This window comes from Peromyscus maniculatus, chromosome X (genome assembly GCF_049852395.1).
Source record: "Peromyscus maniculatus bairdii isolate BWxNUB_F1_BW_parent chromosome X, HU_Pman_BW_mat_3.1, whole genome shotgun sequence".
NCBI lineage: Eukaryota > Metazoa > Chordata > Mammalia > Rodentia > Cricetidae > Peromyscus > Peromyscus maniculatus.
In genome coordinates, this window is record NC_134875.1 from 39,166,791 (window position 1) to 39,184,609 (window position 17,819).

The 17,819-nt window shown below is 42.6% G+C and overlaps 1 protein-coding gene across 1 annotated transcript in view; it reads right to left on the reverse strand.

Annotated features, from left to right (window-relative positions):
* Positions 1–17,819, reverse strand: part of Il13ra1 (interleukin 13 receptor subunit alpha 1) — a 62,460-nt gene that overhangs the window by 35,210 nt on the left and 9,431 nt on the right. Inside the window, exons 2-4 of the mRNA XM_006992961.4 lie at positions 13,450–13,589; positions 9,435–9,573; positions 6,867–6,987 (exon numbers count right to left, since the gene is read on the reverse strand). Of these exons, the coding sequence (XP_006993023.1) occupies positions 6,867–6,987; positions 9,435–9,573; positions 13,450–13,589 (400 nt within the window). The remainder of the gene's footprint in view (positions 1–6,866; positions 6,988–9,434; positions 9,574–13,449; positions 13,590–17,819) is intronic.

A 17,819-nucleotide genomic window follows, 5' to 3' on the forward strand; every position in this document is an offset into this window, starting at 1 on the left:
TCAATAACATGTCTGAACTCCCTTGACTTTGGGGATTTGATTGAAAAGTATCAATCTGGGGGTATGAAGAGGAGGAGGCATGGGCTTGATGCCAATTCCATGTGGTGGAAGAGCAGCACTGAGTGCCGAATGTACCTGCAAGAGAATGCAAATAACTAACAAACACTAGTATGTACAGCCCTCACAAAATGCCATGCTGACCATCAGTCACTATTGCAAGTACTTTTCATATAACAGCCCTCAACAATCTTTGGAAGTAGTTATTATCACTTTCCCCACTTTATAGATGATAAAACCGGCCGGGCGGTGGTGGTGCACACCTTTAATCCCAGCACTTGGGAGGCAGAGCCAGGCGGATCTCTGTGAGTTCAAGGCCAGCCTGGTCTCCAAAGCGAGTTCCAGGAAAGGTGCAAAGCTACACAGAGAAATCCTGTCTCAACCCCCCCCCCCGCCCAAAAAAAAAAAAAACCAAGGCTCAGAGATAAGAAAGGATCAGTGTAAATAAGGATTTGAACACACACATAGTCTGACTAGAATGAAGAAGTTGTTGGATGGAGAGAGCAGAAGACATAGGGCAACACTGTATAACAGAAATTCATCATCCAATGCAGCAGTCACTTGTGACCACTGGAATTGGCTAGTGATATTGAGTCACTGAGGTTGTAACTTCATTTAATTAAATTGTAAACAGCCTGTGGTGGTTTAAATGAGAATGTCCCCCAAAGGCTCATATATTTGAATGCTTGGTCCCCATTTGGTGGAACAGTTTGGAAAGGGTTAGGAGGTGTGGCCCTGTTGGAGGAGGTGTGTCATTGGGGGTGGATTTTGAGGTTTTGAAAACCCATGCCATTCCCAGTTGGCTTTCTTTCTTTCTTGGAGTTGAGGATCAAGATGTGAGCTCTCAGCTACTATTCTAGTGCCATGCCTGTCTGGCTGCTGTCCCACCATGATACCATGATAGTCATGGACTCTAACCCTCTGGAACTGTTAGCCCCAAATGAAACACTTTATTTTATCAATTGTCTTGGTCATAAAGTCTTAGCACAGCAGTAGAAAAGTAACTAAGACACAGTCATACATGACTAGCATCTCCTGTATTGAGCAGCCCAAGTACACACTACTATGGGGAGAGCCTCCGTCAAATTACCAGCTCTAGAAATACACTGACAAGAAGTAGTATCTTTGATACCTGACCACTATGGTATCAGTAAACTACCACTTTCCAGATTACTTCTTGAGCCATGTCCAGTTATAGGTTGTGCCCTGCCAAAAGGTATCAACGTGGGGCTGAATACCAACAGAAACACTATCTGCTGTCAACCTTGACAAGAGCCTGCATCATCCAAGAGAAGAAGAATGCAAATTAATCCCAAGGAGACTGTCTTGGGTTTCTATTGCTGTATAGAGACACCATGGCAACTCTTATAAACAAAACATTTCAGAGGTTTAGTCCTTTATCATCATGGCAGGACATAGTGGCATGCAGACTGACATGGTGCCGGAGAAGGAGCTGAGAGTCCTACATCTTGATCCACAGGTAGCAGAAGCAACTGTGTCACACTGATCGTAGCTTGAGCAAAGGAGACCTCAAAACCCACTCCCACAATGACACACTTCCTCCAACAAGGCCACACCTACTCCAACAAAGCCACACCTCCTAATAGCGCCACTACCTGTAGGGGGGCATTTTCTTTCAAATCACCACAGGGACACTGTATGGTTTGCATTGAGTCTTGGTTTTTGCTAGCATATCTCCAGGGCAGGGGCGCCTCCCTATTTTTCTCTTACTAGATCTCCAAGAACTCGTTTACCCCAACTGTAAAAGCTGGATTGCTTTCCTTCACAGTCTGTCATGAAATAAGGTAAGTTTAAGACCCTCCCAACCCTCTTTCTAATCCCCTCCTATAGACACATTCCTAAAGGATTTCCCTGTGGTTCCAATCTGATAACTCTGGGGTTAATAGCATATGAAACATAGGGAGCTACCAATTCCTAAGGTATCTTTAACGCCTGTATTAACAGCTGTCTATGGCTTTCACTGCAAAACAGAATCAGGAGACTCCTAGAAGCTTAATTCTGTTTGTTTTCTTTCTAGCACCTCTTGGGGAGCCAGATGTATTCAGTCTTTTTCACTCCCAAACTACAGAGATCCTGCAGTGCTTATACGTCTAAGTCCTCACCCTATCCCTGAATGTTCTCTGCTTTTGGATTGCACCAAGAATGCACAAGTGATTTATGGAACACCTACACCATGTGTCAAGTACTGGGGAAAACACAACACAGCCCCTGCTCTCAAAGGAGATTGCAGTCTGGAGAAGGGAACTACCACTAAGTAAACAGGAAATGACGATACACTGTGCAGAGCACTATGACATGCAAAAGTACTATTGGGGATATGTCTCCAGACTTGAGAGGTCAAGGAAGACTTTCTGAAGAGGAAATTGCCTCTTAGCTGAGCTGAGGACAAACAGGAGGCATTAGGTCAAAGGGGAAGGTGTAGACTATGAGAAAAGGTAGACTGTTCCCATTATTCTCTTTAAATATCCCTGTTTGAATACCACTATTCTGTGTATTGAAGAGTCAGTATGAAGAATGGAAATAAATTCAATGTAGGCTGTAAGAGGGGCAGAGGTCAAAGGAGGGGGATGAGACAGGCTAAACAGGTTGAGAGTAGCCAGGTGATAAGGGGCTTTGTCTGTCATGTTGAAGAATATGGACTTTACCATAAAGGTACAAGAGAGGCACATGAGTGTAGTGGGTAGCCATTCCAGCTTTGGTCTGGAAGTTCCAACCCCTATTAAGGCTTCGGTAACTATCACGCCTACAAGGCAGGGCCAAGGGAGAGCCCTGAAGACCTGAGATCAGGATGTGCCGCGCTTGCTTCCTGCTTGGACCCTGGACACTAGAGTTAGACCGAGGAGAGTTCTCCAGAGAACACCGCTGGACTGTGCTGAGTCTTTCCCAGAACCCGCCACCTACCTATCCCTTCATTTGTAAGTTACGCCATTAAATAAATCTCCCTTTTAACTATGTGGAGTGGCCTTAATAATTTCACCAATACATGAATCTTACAAAAAGAGGATTTCAATAGGTACCAAGAATGAGCAAGTGAAACTGCAAAACCTCCAATGAGAACTTTTACATGGAGATAGGGGTTTGGGGAAAACAAACCTACAGAATGGAGCACATGATCTTTGGACCACCTGCCTTTACCTGTGGTGTGTCTCAATCTTATCAGGCTGACCCTCCCTCCCACCCAAAGGGGAGGAGAGTGAGTGCAACTCCCCAGGACATTTAGGGGGATTTCATTCAACAATTCATGGGATTTGAGGAGGCTAACATGCTGAGCCTGGTTTGTAGAGCTCTCTCTCGCTCTCTCTCTCTCTCTCTCTCTCTCTCTCTCTCTCTCTCTCTCTCTCTCTCTCTCTCTCATAGTAGCCCATAAATATGAACAATTTTTATGTATCATTTAAAAATAAATTTAAATGAAAACACCATATGGGGGTTTTGCACTCTGTTTCATTATCTATACCCATGAGTGTTTTAATATAGTACAAATATTTTCCATGATGTAATGGTCACTCCAAGATGATTTTGTTTCCTTTTCCAAAGGTCTCATGCATGTTGGGCAAGTGCTCTACCATTGAGCCACGGCCACAATATGATATTCCAGGGCATTTATCTTCAGAAGTCATAGACAGGGTCCCACCCATGCCTTTCTGTCAGAGCTGTTTTATCAAACAAGTGATGAGAGCGAGGCCAAATAGAGGACAGATCCCCAAGGCTAGACTCTTCTCTCCATCCAGCTGTCACAGTGCCTAATATCCTTGCCCTGGTTAGATTCTGTTTTTGTCAACTCGACATAAACCTAGACATATCTGGAAAGAGGAAATCTCAACTGAAGAATCGCTTCCGTCAGATTGCTCTGTGGGCAAGGCTGCGAAGCATTTTCTTCATTAGTGACTGGTGTGGGAGGGCCCAGCCCACTGTGAGTGGTAACACCCCTGGGCAGGTGGTCCTGGCCTGTGTAAGAAAACAAACTGAGTATGGCAGGGGGAGCAAGCCAGTATGCAGCACTCCTCCATGGTCTCTACTTCAGTTCCTGCCTCCAGGTTCCTGCTTGAGTTCCAGCCCTGAGTTTCCTCCAAGATGGACTATAAACTGTAGGTTAAAATCCCCCCTTTCTTTCTTTCTTTCTTTCTTTCTTTCTTTCTTTCTTTCTTTCTTTCTTTCTTTCTTTCTTTCTTTCTTTCTTCCTTCCTTCCTTCCTTCCTTCCTTCCTTCCTTCCTTCCTTCCTTCCTTTCTTTCTTTCTTTCTTTCTTTCTTTCTTTTTTGTTTTGGTTTTTCGAGACAGGGTTTCTCTGTGTAGCTTTGGTGCCTGTCCTGGAACTCACTCTGTAGACCAGGCTGGCCTCAAACTCACAGAGATCCACCTGCCTCTGCCTCCTGAGTGCTGGGATTAAAGGTGTTTGTCACCACCGCCTAGCTAAACTGTAGGTTAAAATAAACCCTTTCATCATTTTTATACAGAAATAGAAACCCTACTAATACAATCCTCACAACTGATAAGGAGATAGAAGATGGTGGTAGTAAGTAGGTACAGTAACTACAGTTCTACAACCAGTAGGGCTATTAGAGCCCACAACAGCTAATTACACATTTCAAAGATAGGAAATGAGTTTGAAGGCTTTCAGTACACAGAAATAACAATATTTGATGGGCTGCAGAGATGGCTCAGAGGTTAAGAGCACTGGCTGCTCTTCCAGAGGTCCTGAGTTCAGTTCCCAGCAACCACATGGTGGCTCACAACCATCAATAATGAGATCTGGTGCCCTCTTCTGGCACATATAATATACATACATAATAAATAAATCTTTAAAAAAACAGTATTTGAGGAGAGAGATGTGGTAATTAGCATGACTTGATCACTGCATATAGTACATATGAGCCAAATACAATATTCCACAAATATGTACAAATATCAAATCAATAAAACTCTTCCAGGCCTTTATAAAGAGTAAATAAACCTGCTTTAAAACATCCCCCAATTTCAGCCAGGCATGAGGACACAAAAGTATTGCCACAGTTTGAGGCCAGCCTGGGATACACAGTGAGCCAGCCTGGGCTACAGCATGAGAAACTGTTTCAAAAACAAAGAAAGGAATGTAATATGTGTATGTGTGTAATATGTATGTATGTAAGTATATATACTATATGGCTCTCAGGGGAACTGTGCTGCTTTTTTAGAAGTGCATTTTATATGATATTTGCTGTAGAATTTCATTCTAGTGAAATTCTTGAAATAACAAAATTATATAGATGAAGGACAGATTAGCGAGTGGTTGCCAGAGACTTAGGAGAGGGGACCGAAAAGGAAGATGGGATGCAGGAGATGGGTGTGGCTATGAAAAAGCAACTGGAGGGAACTTTGTAGTGGTGGAACTATGTGATATACTTGCATAGAGCACACACATATATATGAAACTGCTGTCATGTGGCAAGACTGTAGACCGTGTCAACACTAATTTTCTGGTTTTGATGTTGCTTTAGAGTTTACCACTGAGAGAAAAGGAGCGAAAGGAATACTGGGGTCTTCCCATATACATGTTGCAATACTGTGTGGATGGGCATTTTAAAACAGGAAGTCTTTTTAAGTAGATGTATTTTCTACACAACTGTCTATTCTTCTTGTGGTGTTTTTGGTCATTTTTTTCTTGTTTTTTAAGAGTGGAATTTTTTCCTTTTTATATTTTTTTAATTTTTTAATACATTTATTTATAGGTATTTATTTACTTAGTGGGAGGTACACAGGTCATGGAGCATGTGAGGAGTCACCATGTGGGTCCCCAGACTTGGCAGCACATGCCTTTTACCTGCTGGGCCATCTTAATAATGGCCCTTTCCTTTTGTTTTAATTTTTTCAGATTAGTTTTTAAGTTACCATATGAAGTAATGGGTTTCATTATGAATTAGCAACCTACTGTGTGGTGATATTGTGTCCCCCAATATATTGTGCATCCTAATAAACTTATCTGAGGTCAGAGGACAGAACAGCCACTAGATAGACACAGAGGCCAGAAAATGGTGGCACACACGCCTTTAATCCTATCACTTGGGAGTCAGAGATCCATCCAGATCTCTGTGAGTTCAAGGCCACAATGGAAACTGCCAGGCATGGTGACTCACACCTTTAATCCCAGGAAGTGATTGCAGGAAGCAGAAAGGTATGTAAGGTGTGAGGATCAGAACTGTAGGCTTTTAAGTTTTTAGGCTTTTAGCAGCAGTTCAGCTGAGATCCATTCGGGTGAGAACTTCCAGTCTGAGGAAACAGGATCTGATGAGGAGTTGTTGAGGTGAGGTTGGCTGTGGCTTGTTCTGCTTCTCTGATCTTTCAGCATTTACCCCAATACCTGACTCTGGGTTTGTTTTTATTAATAAGAACCTTTGTGATTTGTGTTACATGACTGCCCGTATAGAAAATAACAGGCCCAGTAAGCCATGACATTTGCAAGGCCATGGTGGTTTTTTTGTTTTGTTGATTAGTTTGTTTTGTTTTGTTTGTTTGTTTGGTTGGTTGTTTTTGAGACAGGGTTTTTCTGTGTAGCCCTGGCTGTCCTGGAAATAGCATTGTAGACCAGGCCAGCCTCGAACTCACAGAGACCTGCCTGCCTCTGCCTCCTGAATGCTGGGTTTAAAATCATGCACCACCACTACCAAGCCAAGACCCTGAGTTTTATCCCTACCATCACATATAAAAAAAACAAAACAGGCTATTCTTTTTTAAAATAAGATTGACTCCAAAGGCTCCCAGAACAACCACAATCAGTGTTCCAGTTAATCTGCTGTACCTGCGATACATACTCACCAGTAGTAAAGAGTATAGTTTGTGTCAGGGCTTGCGTTCTTTCCAGGGAGCCAGGAACACTTCATATAGCTTAGGTTGTGCCAAATGCACTGGAGCTCAGTAGCGGCAGAGTCAGGATCACCTAGAACATTCAGCAAGAGTCCTTGTCACGGAAAGTAGGTAACAGCTTAACCCCTAATCTCACGCCCATTTCATTCAGAGGTCACTCAGGACAAGAAAAATACAAAGATGATTGGTTCACAGCTTTCTTTCTCACCACTTTATACAAAGAAAGCATCGTTTGTATCTCTAAAGGAACCTTACTCTTCTTCTAACTATAGAAATTGGTTAAGTCAAATAACATTTCAACCATATGCCATGACTATAGAATAACTTAACATAAAAATGCAAATGGCCCCTATATTTTATCCTTTTTAATATTTGTTTTTAATTAAAATATTATTATATCACTTGCCCCTTCCCTTGCCTTCCTCCAACACCCCCATCTCCCCCTTATTGCCCTCAAATTGATGGCCTCCTTTTCTTTGATTATTATTGTTAAGCTGGCGTATGTGTGATAGGTCTGTTTTGGTTGCTTTTGTGTATATGATTTCAGGGCTAACCAGCTGGTGTTGTTTGTCTGCATAGGGGTATGTGCATGTGAGAGCAGGTACCTGCAGAAGTCAGAAGCATCCAGTATCCTGGAGCTGGAGTTAGAGGTGGCTGTGAGCAACCTGGCATGGATGCTCAGACCCTAACTAGGGTCCTCTGGAAGAGGCAAGCCTTTTATAAAGACACAATTGACCTACCTTTCTTCTCCTCAGTACTGACATCTGGGGAAGTTCTAGGGAAACATAAGTATAACCTAGGCTTTAATAGTTGCTTGCTGTATGCTGTGGTTTTGGGTGTTCTCTTCCTAACTCCCCTCTTTTCTGACATGGTTTTCTAAGTAGCCTAGGATGGCCTGGAACTTGTCATGGAGCACAAATTGGCTCTGAACTTGTAATCTTCCTGTCTCATCCCCCTGAGTGCTGGAACTAGAGGTGTGTATCACCAAGATGGCTGTCTTTATCTTTTGGTGTTCTTTGGTGTGTTACTCTTTGTTATTCTGGCTGGTTTTTAAGAAACTGGCTCGATCTCCTGGTCCAAACAATTCTTCCTGTCTCAGCCTCCCAAGTAATGTGGCTATCGGCACATGCCACCACACCTGGCCTGAAATCATTCTGATGTGACATCTCTCTTGATAAAGAGATTTCAGTTATCCTGTCTCTACATTAATTTAATGCCTAGGTTTAAAATGTCAGCCTTTAACCCTCATGCTCCTCGAAGGAATACTTTTCTGAGCCAGCATGAACCATTTTATGTCACAATATAATTGCTTTTCAAATTGTTAAACTCCTAAGAATACAAATATAGTAGGCTAAGCTGGATTTTTTTTGTTTTTTGAAACAGGGTTTCTCTGTGTAGCCCTGGATGCCCTAGGACTCACTCTGTAGACCAGGCTGGCCTCAAACTCAGAGATCCATCTGCCTCTGCCTCCTAAGTGCTGGGATTAAAGGCATGCACCACCATTGCCCAGCATTGCCAAACCCATTTAAATCATGATCTCAGTTACCTGGAAGTCCTAAATTTTAGACCTTTAAAAGCAGTGCCTCATGGGTATTTTTGATTATCACAAATCAGAGAGTGGCTTAAGCAACCATCCATGTACTGCTAAGGTTTGGAAGCTGGAGATGAGACCTGGCCCTGCCTAACAAAGGACCAGGATAACATGAAAAGACAGAATGTGCAAAGTATTTATTGTAACCCTCTCAATGACTGTAGGAGGTAGGTGCTCCTATCTTATAGATGAGGAATACAGATGGGGGCAGCAATCTAACCAAGGTCACACAAATAGTAACGGGCCGAGCTGGGATTTAAACGTCGGTAGCTGGTGTCTGGTAGCCTTTCTTTTAATTAATGTAGGCTCCTCCCTGTACATAATATAAGAGGCAGAAGGACTGTGGGGGCAATGATCCTCACCACCCAAGAGCTTTTCCTTTGACTAGTCATGTAGTAAAGCTAGGCCAGCATACTTATTCCCCTTTAGCATGTCCCCCATATATATATATATTCTGCATAGCAAACTGATTTCCATATGCCATGAAATAGACAGTTCTATAGGCTCCCTAAAAGCGCTGAGCCTGAAGACCTACAGGAAGTCACTCCATCCTCTTCTCCATTGTGGAGCACATCAAGATAACAATGAATGCCTTACTTACTTTAGATAAATTTGTAAAGCACATTTTAGGGAGGAAGAGAGTCTGTGAGTGTGTGTGTGTGTGTGTGTGTGTGTGTGTGTGTGTGTGTGTGTGTATGTGTGTGTGTTCATTTTTCAAATTTTAAAAGAAAGCATTCTAACTATGTAGACATGATTATATTAAAACTGTCTGAGCTACTGGAAGCAGCGACGCCCTCAAACTTATCAGCATCTAATACAGGGCCTGACACTTATTTGATTAAGCAAACTTTGAGAATGAAATGAGCCCATCAACAATGAATGTGAGCACACTGAGCAATGGGGTACACTCTGAAATCCTAATCTGTTACCTTCAGGGGGTGAGATGCACTTTGTCATCAAAGCACTAGGCTTCTCACTCTCATTGGCACTGCATTGGGATGCCACTTGCAGACAGATCTTTTCATTTAGTGGTACTTCCTTAGAACGACGGGTTTCAGGAGCAATTTTCTGAGATGAGAAAGTTTTTTTAAAGAAATAACTTCTACAGCAAACACACAAAAAAGACACTTAAATAACAAAGTCTTAGCAGACCCAAGTGTATAAGAAAAATAGTAAGTTCTTAAATGAAGTGAGTGGCTGAGTGATCGTGAAAGAGTTATTCCGCTCTTCTGCCATGCCTGTAGACACAATAGCTAGAGGCCAGGAATGATAACTGACATCCTATAATGAACTGGTCAGCCCACCCTTCTCCTACAATGAACAATAAGCCTGCAGCAGTAGTGCCACCCGCCACTGAAAAACTCTAGATAAAGAAATCCCCACATTTAAAAGTACAACTATCAGCCGGGCGGTGGTGGCGCACGCCTTTAATCCCAGCACTCGGGAGGCAGAGCCAGGCGGATCTCTGTGAGTTCGAGGCCAGCCTGGGCTACCAAGTGAGTTCCAGGAAAGGCGCAAAGCTACACAGAGAAACCCTGTCTCAAAAAAAAAAATTAAAAAAAAAAAGTACAACTATCATGCAATTTACTTTGAAGTCTACCACGCCAGCCAGCATCAACTCTCCACAAGCAAACTGAAAGGAAGCAATTAACAAAATTCCATCAACACCAAGGTTTAAGTTTCCAGTCATTGTGGTGATCTCTGGGGACTGAGGGCCAAAAAGACACTTTTCATTAAACATTCTTTTGTGGTGTCTGGGCAAGTTTCTAGTGTTGCTATAAGGACTGAACACAAATAAGGATAAAAAAGCTTTGTGGAACCACAGAGGCCCCAGACACTGTAGAAATCTAAGACTAAATCACAAATCTGCTTATTATGACTTAGAACAACGTTATTAAAGGGCTCTCTAAGAAATTAACATTTCCAGAAGTGAGGGGAATAAGAATGAAGCTGATTTTAATCAGAACTCCCAAGACAGCACTTCCTGTTTTGCAATAGTTTCTGACTCAAGTTTCCCATAGTATTTCCTTTCATAATTTCCTGGTAGCCATGAGGAGGTGGGACATGGTCACGTCGCTCAATCTACCACCTCAAGCAGCTGGTGTGACATTTTGCTTGCCCACTGCTGCCTGGGCATGGGGGAAACTCTAGTCACCTCTGAAACAAAGACATGAGGATATCCTCAGGAAGTCACCAACAAATCAATGATGAATATATCAAAAGAAAGATATGCATACAGAGGCAGAATAGTTCTTAAGGACAATTAAGACAGTGCTTGGGAAAAGTGGGGGCCAGGAGGGCATACAAAATAGATCTCTTCAAGTAAAATCCTGGCTCAGAGAAAGGAGGTGGTAACTTAACAACTTGGACATGGAGAATCCAGCAAAATTATGGTTATCCTCAGCGGGACCTCCGGCTATTCATAGCCAAGGACATTTTCACAAGGAATTCTTGATTCCTTGCCAAGAAATCTACTTATCATTTGGCTTCCCATATAGGCTCTGCCTACCGGGATGATAAGTCCAGTGCTGACAGAAGTTTTCCTGGAATGCTGCATCATTTTAGGATTGTCCATTTAGAAATGAATGTACGCTGAGGAAGAGAGGTCCCTGACCAAGCCTGTGAAGCTCAAGACCAGCCCTCGAGAGTGTGATAATGGTGGCAGGAAGGCTTCCAATGTAAGTCTCACCAACTTCATTACTTTACCAATTACAAGTTGCTGAGGGACCCTTGCTGACCCAAGGATCCCTCCTTATTCTCATCTGGGAGATGCAGTCATCCTCTGAGGACACCAAGGGAAAAATGTATTGACAAACATGATAAATTAAGGCTAGGAGTGTAGCTCAGTGGTACAGTACTTATCTCAAAAGTGTGGCACCTAGGTTCAATGATGCTTTTTATTTAAAATAACTTTTTTTAAACATCATAAATTAGGATCATGGTGGGGGAGGGAGATCTCAGTTCTCTCACTATATTAGATACTGTTCCAGCTAGAAAGCTAAAGAGTTTTATTATGCTGGCATTTTTAAATTTAAAAAAATACTTCCGGCCGGGCGGTGGTGGCGCACGCCTTTAATCCCAGCACGCGGGAGGCAGAGGCAGGCGGATCTCTGTGAGTTCGAGGCCAGCCTGGGCTACCAAGTGAGTTCCAGGAAAAGGCGCAAAGCTACACAGAGAAACCCTGTCTCGAAAAACCAAAAAAAAAAAAAATAAAAAAATACTTCCAAACATGGACTTGAATCTTATCTTCTAGGCATATGAATAATAAAATAAATATTTAAAGATAATAGTTTTACAGTCTCTTTCTTTTTTTTTTTTTTCTTTTTGGTTTTTCGAGACAGGGTTTCTCTGTGTAGCTTTGCGCCTTTCCTGGAACTCACTTGGTAGCCCAGGCTGGCCTCGAACTCACAGAGATCCGCCTGGCTCTGCCTCCCGAGTGCTGGGATTAAAGGCGTGCGCCACCACCGCCTGGCCTACAGTCTCTTTCTATGGTGGTGCTTGCCTGTGATTCCAGTACTTGGGCTGTACAGGCAGAGGAATCGGGAGCACAAGGCTAGCCTCTATTACATAATGAGACAGAAACCAGCCTGAGATACCAGAGGACCTGCCTCAAGAAGAAAATCTCCGATTTTGAGATATGTAATATTAAATTGGTATGAATAAAATAGGAAGCCTAAATATCAATGATCATCAAGTGAAACATGCCTTCCTGTATCAGACAAGAAACTAAATTCCTCCCAGCAGAATCATTGCACTGGTAGCTGCTATAAAGACAGTATTCCCCACCCTCTGGGAATCTGGCCTTCATGTAAAATTTATCCAAGCCCATCTCCCTGACAATGAACGCCCACTTGGCTCTGTCACACCTTTCCTGACTAAACTGTTCTTTCCCAGCAGGAAAGGGAGCCAGCCTCAGCTTATGCCTCTGTGCATGCCTGGACTGAAGGGCCTTTGATTTATTCACCCAGCGGGACTTCCCTATCTCTTAGTGATGAAAGATAACCTAAAATGCATTGCCAGAGCTGCCTTCTACTTGCCAGACTGGAGAGTTAATGGACATGGATAAAACAATGGTAGAGTGATATCAATCGTTTGCTTTAAAAAACAAACCTCTCTGCAGATCTCTCATATCTTGATAAGCCTCACCGTGAAGGCTGCAAAGAACCTGCAGACTTGATCTCATTTAGGAAGCTGGAAGTACTGGGCTTCTGCCTAAGCTCCCCCATGTTCAATAGGCCTAGGGGCTAGGGGCTAAGTACAGGCCTATAGATGATACTGCGGTTGCATCCAAAGGACAGGAAGAGGAGCACTGCTCTTGCTACTCATTTGAAGCCTCACGGTGGTAAACTCCAGGAGGTCTAGACAGTACCACCTCCTCAAAATTCTAGACAAGTTCAACCCCAAATATCTCTCTCACCATACACAAGGAAAGAAGATACAGACTCCCCAAACAATTGAATAGAGGTATCATAAAGAACCTAATTCTCATCGGGGTTTGGGGATTTAGCTCAGTGGTAGAGCGCTTGCCTAGCAAGTGCAAGGCCCTGGGTTCGGTCCTCAGCTAAAAAAAAAAAAAAAAAAAAAAAAAAAAAAAACCTAATTATCCAGTCCTGCCATCAAAAATTATTTAAGTTGTCAGCTGACGTACAAGAACATAACAAACTTAGCAATAATGGAACTGATTACTTATTGCACCAAGTACATAAAGATATCTAGTGTTTCCTATCAGAACAATCAATTCTATTCAATCATCACTAATGAGCAAATATTTTCAAATGCTCGATTTTGTCAATAGCTGTTTTGATAGTTCTCCTCAGTGGAAATTTGGGAAGAACTTCAAATAAAATCCCTGCTTTGAAGATGAGAATTTGACTCATGCCTTGCTTTGATTTATAGTATTTGTTCACTTTACCTCAGCAATGGCACATATTCTAGCAAACTTACCTTATCCTGTTTGTCATCAAAATGACTAAGATATCTGAGACTACAATTGGGGTTGGCTCCCTCAGGAGGACTCCATGTCCATATGATTGTGCAGAGGTTTTCGACATAGACGCTCAAATTTGTCACAGGTGGCTGAGCTTCTGTTCAAATCAAACATAAGATAAACATTTATCAATGACAGCCAGACTCTTTAATGGTTCATTTAACCCATTCTCCCACATCCGAGAGGCCAAAGCCAATAACAAGCTGAAATGAGAACATCCAACATTTACTGAGACAGACACGGTTACACTTTACATATATTACTAAAAAAAAAAAAAAAATCTTCATAGACGCTTCGGAAATAGGGACTACTGTTGGCTTCACTTTAAAGATGCAGTGACTAGTTGGGTGTGGTAGCTCACATCTGCAACCCTAGCAATTGGGAGCCTGAGGCAAGAGGATTGCACTGAGTTTAAGGCTAGCCTGGGCTACATAGTAAGTTCAAGGCCAACATGAGCTATAGACTGAGGCTGTCTCAAAAAAAAATGAAGAAAGGAAAAACAGGCTGCCAAAGGTTTCTCAACGGGTAAAGTCACCTGCACACAAGCTTGATAACCTCAGGTTCGATCTCCAGGGTCTCCGTGGTAGAAGGAGAGAATACACCCTTGGAGGTGTTTTCTGACTCCCACACACATGCAGTGGCATGCGTGTGCAAGCAAACACATACACCCACTATTTAAATAAAAAAAATAATAACAGCAAAAGTAACTGAGGCACAAGGAAGTCAGTCACTGATTGTAACCTGGATAATATGGCTTTAAAGTCACGTTCTTTTCTGAGATCGTTTCTGCTCAGATTGGCCCCAAACTTACTACACCGTCCATCTTCTACCTCCACCTCTCATTAGCATAGTTACAGGTATACACCACTATGGCCCATATCTTTTCTCTCTTTCTAGGGATAGAACATAGGGCCTTAAGCACAGAAGTGTCTCTGTCAGTGAGCTACATTCCCAGTTCCCAGGCCATATACTTAATTAAATATAATATATTCTTTCCTTAGTATCCATGGAAGGTCTATTTCAGAACTCTGTGTGAGTAACAAAATTGCAAAGGCTCCTTGTAGGATTTTCATATAGTCCATGTACATCCTTCCATATACTTTAATGGTATATATATCAATGTTATACTGTATTGTTCAGAAAAATAATGACAAGAAAAACTAAAGTCTAACATGTTCAGCACAGATGTAATATTTTTAGGTTTTTCTTTTCTTTTTGTTAGTCTATAGGCAATTGACCAGCAAATATAAAGCCCATGAATAAGAAGCCTATTGACTTTTTATTTATTTATTCATTCATTCATTCATTCATTCATTCATTCATTTAGAGATAGAATCTCACTCTGTACCCTTGGCTGGCCAGTCTTAACTCACAGAGACCCACCTGCCTCTCTGCTCCCAGTGCTGAGATTAAAATCAGGCATCACCCTGATGGACTCTCAAATACTAGTATTCCCAAGATTCTTCCTCCAGGACATTGGGGTTCCCCACACTCAATCCAGACAGTTTACGCCGCTCTTCTGCGCGCTTACAAACCTCAGTGTGCTCTCTTCAGTTGTGCTGGGCAACATGTGCTAGTCCTCGGTGGGTGGGTTTTTCTTTGTTTGTTGTTGTTATAGCTTTTCCAAAGAAGCACCGAGAGAGACTTAGCACCCGGATCCCCCCTGGGAACTGACACTAAGCAGCTGGAGCTGGAGAGGGAAGGGGACATAGAGAAACCGAAACACTGTCTCAAACTTGCCCGAGAACTTCCAAGCCCAGGATTATCAAAGTCCCACATGGGAAGCTGGGTGGGAGTGTAGGGGAATTCTCTGCCCTTCTTTGCAATGCTTCTGCAAACATTGCAAAACCAAGTTTATTAAAGCCATTTTAAAAATCCAGCCAGACCTGCAATCCTAGCACTGGGGAGGTGGAGACAGAAGGATCTGGAATTGGCATTTGCCTGCACTGCACATGGAGACTTCCATGGCAAAAACAAGACCAAGGCCAACCCCAACAAAAATAACAAACTAAAGCGGAGCTAAGGGTATATAGCTCAGTGGTAGAACACTTGCCTATAATTTGCCAAGCTCTAGATTCTAATTCAGCACTGCAACTAATAATAACTGATGTTGTTAAAATGATGGTTTAAGTACTATAGCTATAGTGTCTTATCACACTATCACAAAACTCCATCAGTCCCAAACATCAGCGCCATGGGCACTATGCAGTTGAGGTTTTCCTAACAGTCATTTAATACCTAGCCACTAACTGGTCAGCAGCCTATAAAAGTCCTTGAATCTTAATATTGCCTCACTCTCCTGACACAACCACTGGTAAGCTCTTCCCAGGGCCCAGTGTGGGGAGGGTTCAGCCCTGAGCACGCCAAGGCCTTTAAAAGCAGGGAATTCCTAGCCCAATGTCTTAAACTGAACTAGTAGCTGGCTTTGGTAGATCACAGCTGTAGTTCCAGCACTCAGAAAACTGAGGCAGGGGGATCACTGTTGAGTCTGAGGTCAGTCTGAGCTGCATGGTAAATTCCATCAATTAGGATTTTAGAGACCACAATCTAGTTTAGGATTATCTCCCTTATTCTGCAGTTTCCAGAAACAAATTTTAGCAGAAATCATGAATCCCTGTCTTATCAGTTCCTGACAGTCCAACTATCCAGTTACCTCCCCCACAAAAATTAAAGCCCTGATAATAAAAACAACAAAACTATTGTTATTGTTTATTGTTACTTCTCTTGGATTCTAATATTTAAGATAATTTAAGACGTTTAAACCCCCTACCGGTTTTTGCTGCTTTTTCTGTTGGTTTTTTGAGATAGTGTCTCACTCTAACTCAGGCACCTTGAACTCACTATGTAGCCCAGGCTGACCTAAAACTCACATCAACCCTTCTACCTTAGCTTCTTATTTATACTTGAAATCAATCAAAAGTCTTCCCTAGTTCTAATCTCACCAAATAAGATTCAATTTTCCCATCTGTTTGGAAATGCTATTTTAGCCAAATCTAACTGGTTTGCACTGTAAGCTACTTGGGGCTATCAGATGTCTTTCCTTTTCGTTTTGTTTTTGCCCTAGTGGCTGCTTCTTAACTGCTGAGATTTTTCTACCTCCTATACTTTAAAACTGTATGTGGATGCTGGTTGGTGGTGGAGGGGTTACAGGATAGGAAACATCCCACCTAGACGAAAACTGTACTGAAACTGGTAAACTATAATCCCAGCACTCAAACAACTAAGGCAAGAAAGCTGCCGTGATTTTGAGGCCACTCTGGGCTACATTGTGAATTCCAGGCCAGTCTGGGCTAACAGCTAGATCCTGTTTGAAGCATATGTGCTCCCCGCCCCCACACACACCATCATGTTGACTGCATGCTGAATGGCAGATTCCAGGCACTATGAAGACAGCCTAACCTGGCATGTGGCTCATGCACATCATCTCAGCACTTGGGGGGCTGAGGGGTGGGAATTATCACAAATTCAAGGCCAGCCTGGATTACAGAATGAATCTTTTTCAGAAAGAAAGAAGGGGAAAAAGGAGGAAGGGAGGAAAGGAGGTAGGGAGACAGAAAGCTTGTCAGAGTAGGCAAAGAGAACCCTGCCCTCCAAATATCTGAGACCTGTATTCTGATCACTGGTTGCTACTTCAAACGAAAGAGGCAAAGACACAAAAGCCATGGCCAAGTTGTTGCAACTCCTTCCTCTTCTAGCAGCAGTGGCTTTCAGGAAATTTACAATGGTACTTTATTTTCTTCCTCATTTTCCTCTTTTTTTTTTCCTTTGTGGAAGCCAGACATTAAAGAGTCAAGACATTTTAAAAATAGCTGCATACATGAGGAAGATTAAAGAGAAAGCTTCCAAAAGACCCAAGAAAACCTCAGAGACAGTCTCAATAATAAAAATAAACACAGAGATGATCAAAACAGAAATCCCTGAGCGAATACGAGGAAAGAGTGTCCTCAGGACACAAGAGGGCGGCTGCACATATGAAGTCACAGTGGTTGGGACAGCATGCACAAGTCCCAAGCAAGCTCATGCACAAGCCCAAGCAAGCTCAAACTAGACAAATTCAAAGGATGGAGAGTGCAGGTGGACACGAAGTCCCGCCCCTAGCTGGGGAGCTATTGGAGACTGATGCTAGTTTCTGGCACAGGGACAAGTCAGTTGTCTTTAAGAGTGTTGCCCTGGTATGTTGATCACTCTACTGGAAGGCCACACCCCCATGAATATGTGAGCAGCAGAAATTGGACTTGATGGGTGAAAAAAAGACACAAAGTTAGACGGTTAGGGAAGGGGGTATGGATCTAGAAGGAGTTTGGGGGAGAAGTGCAGATGATCAAAA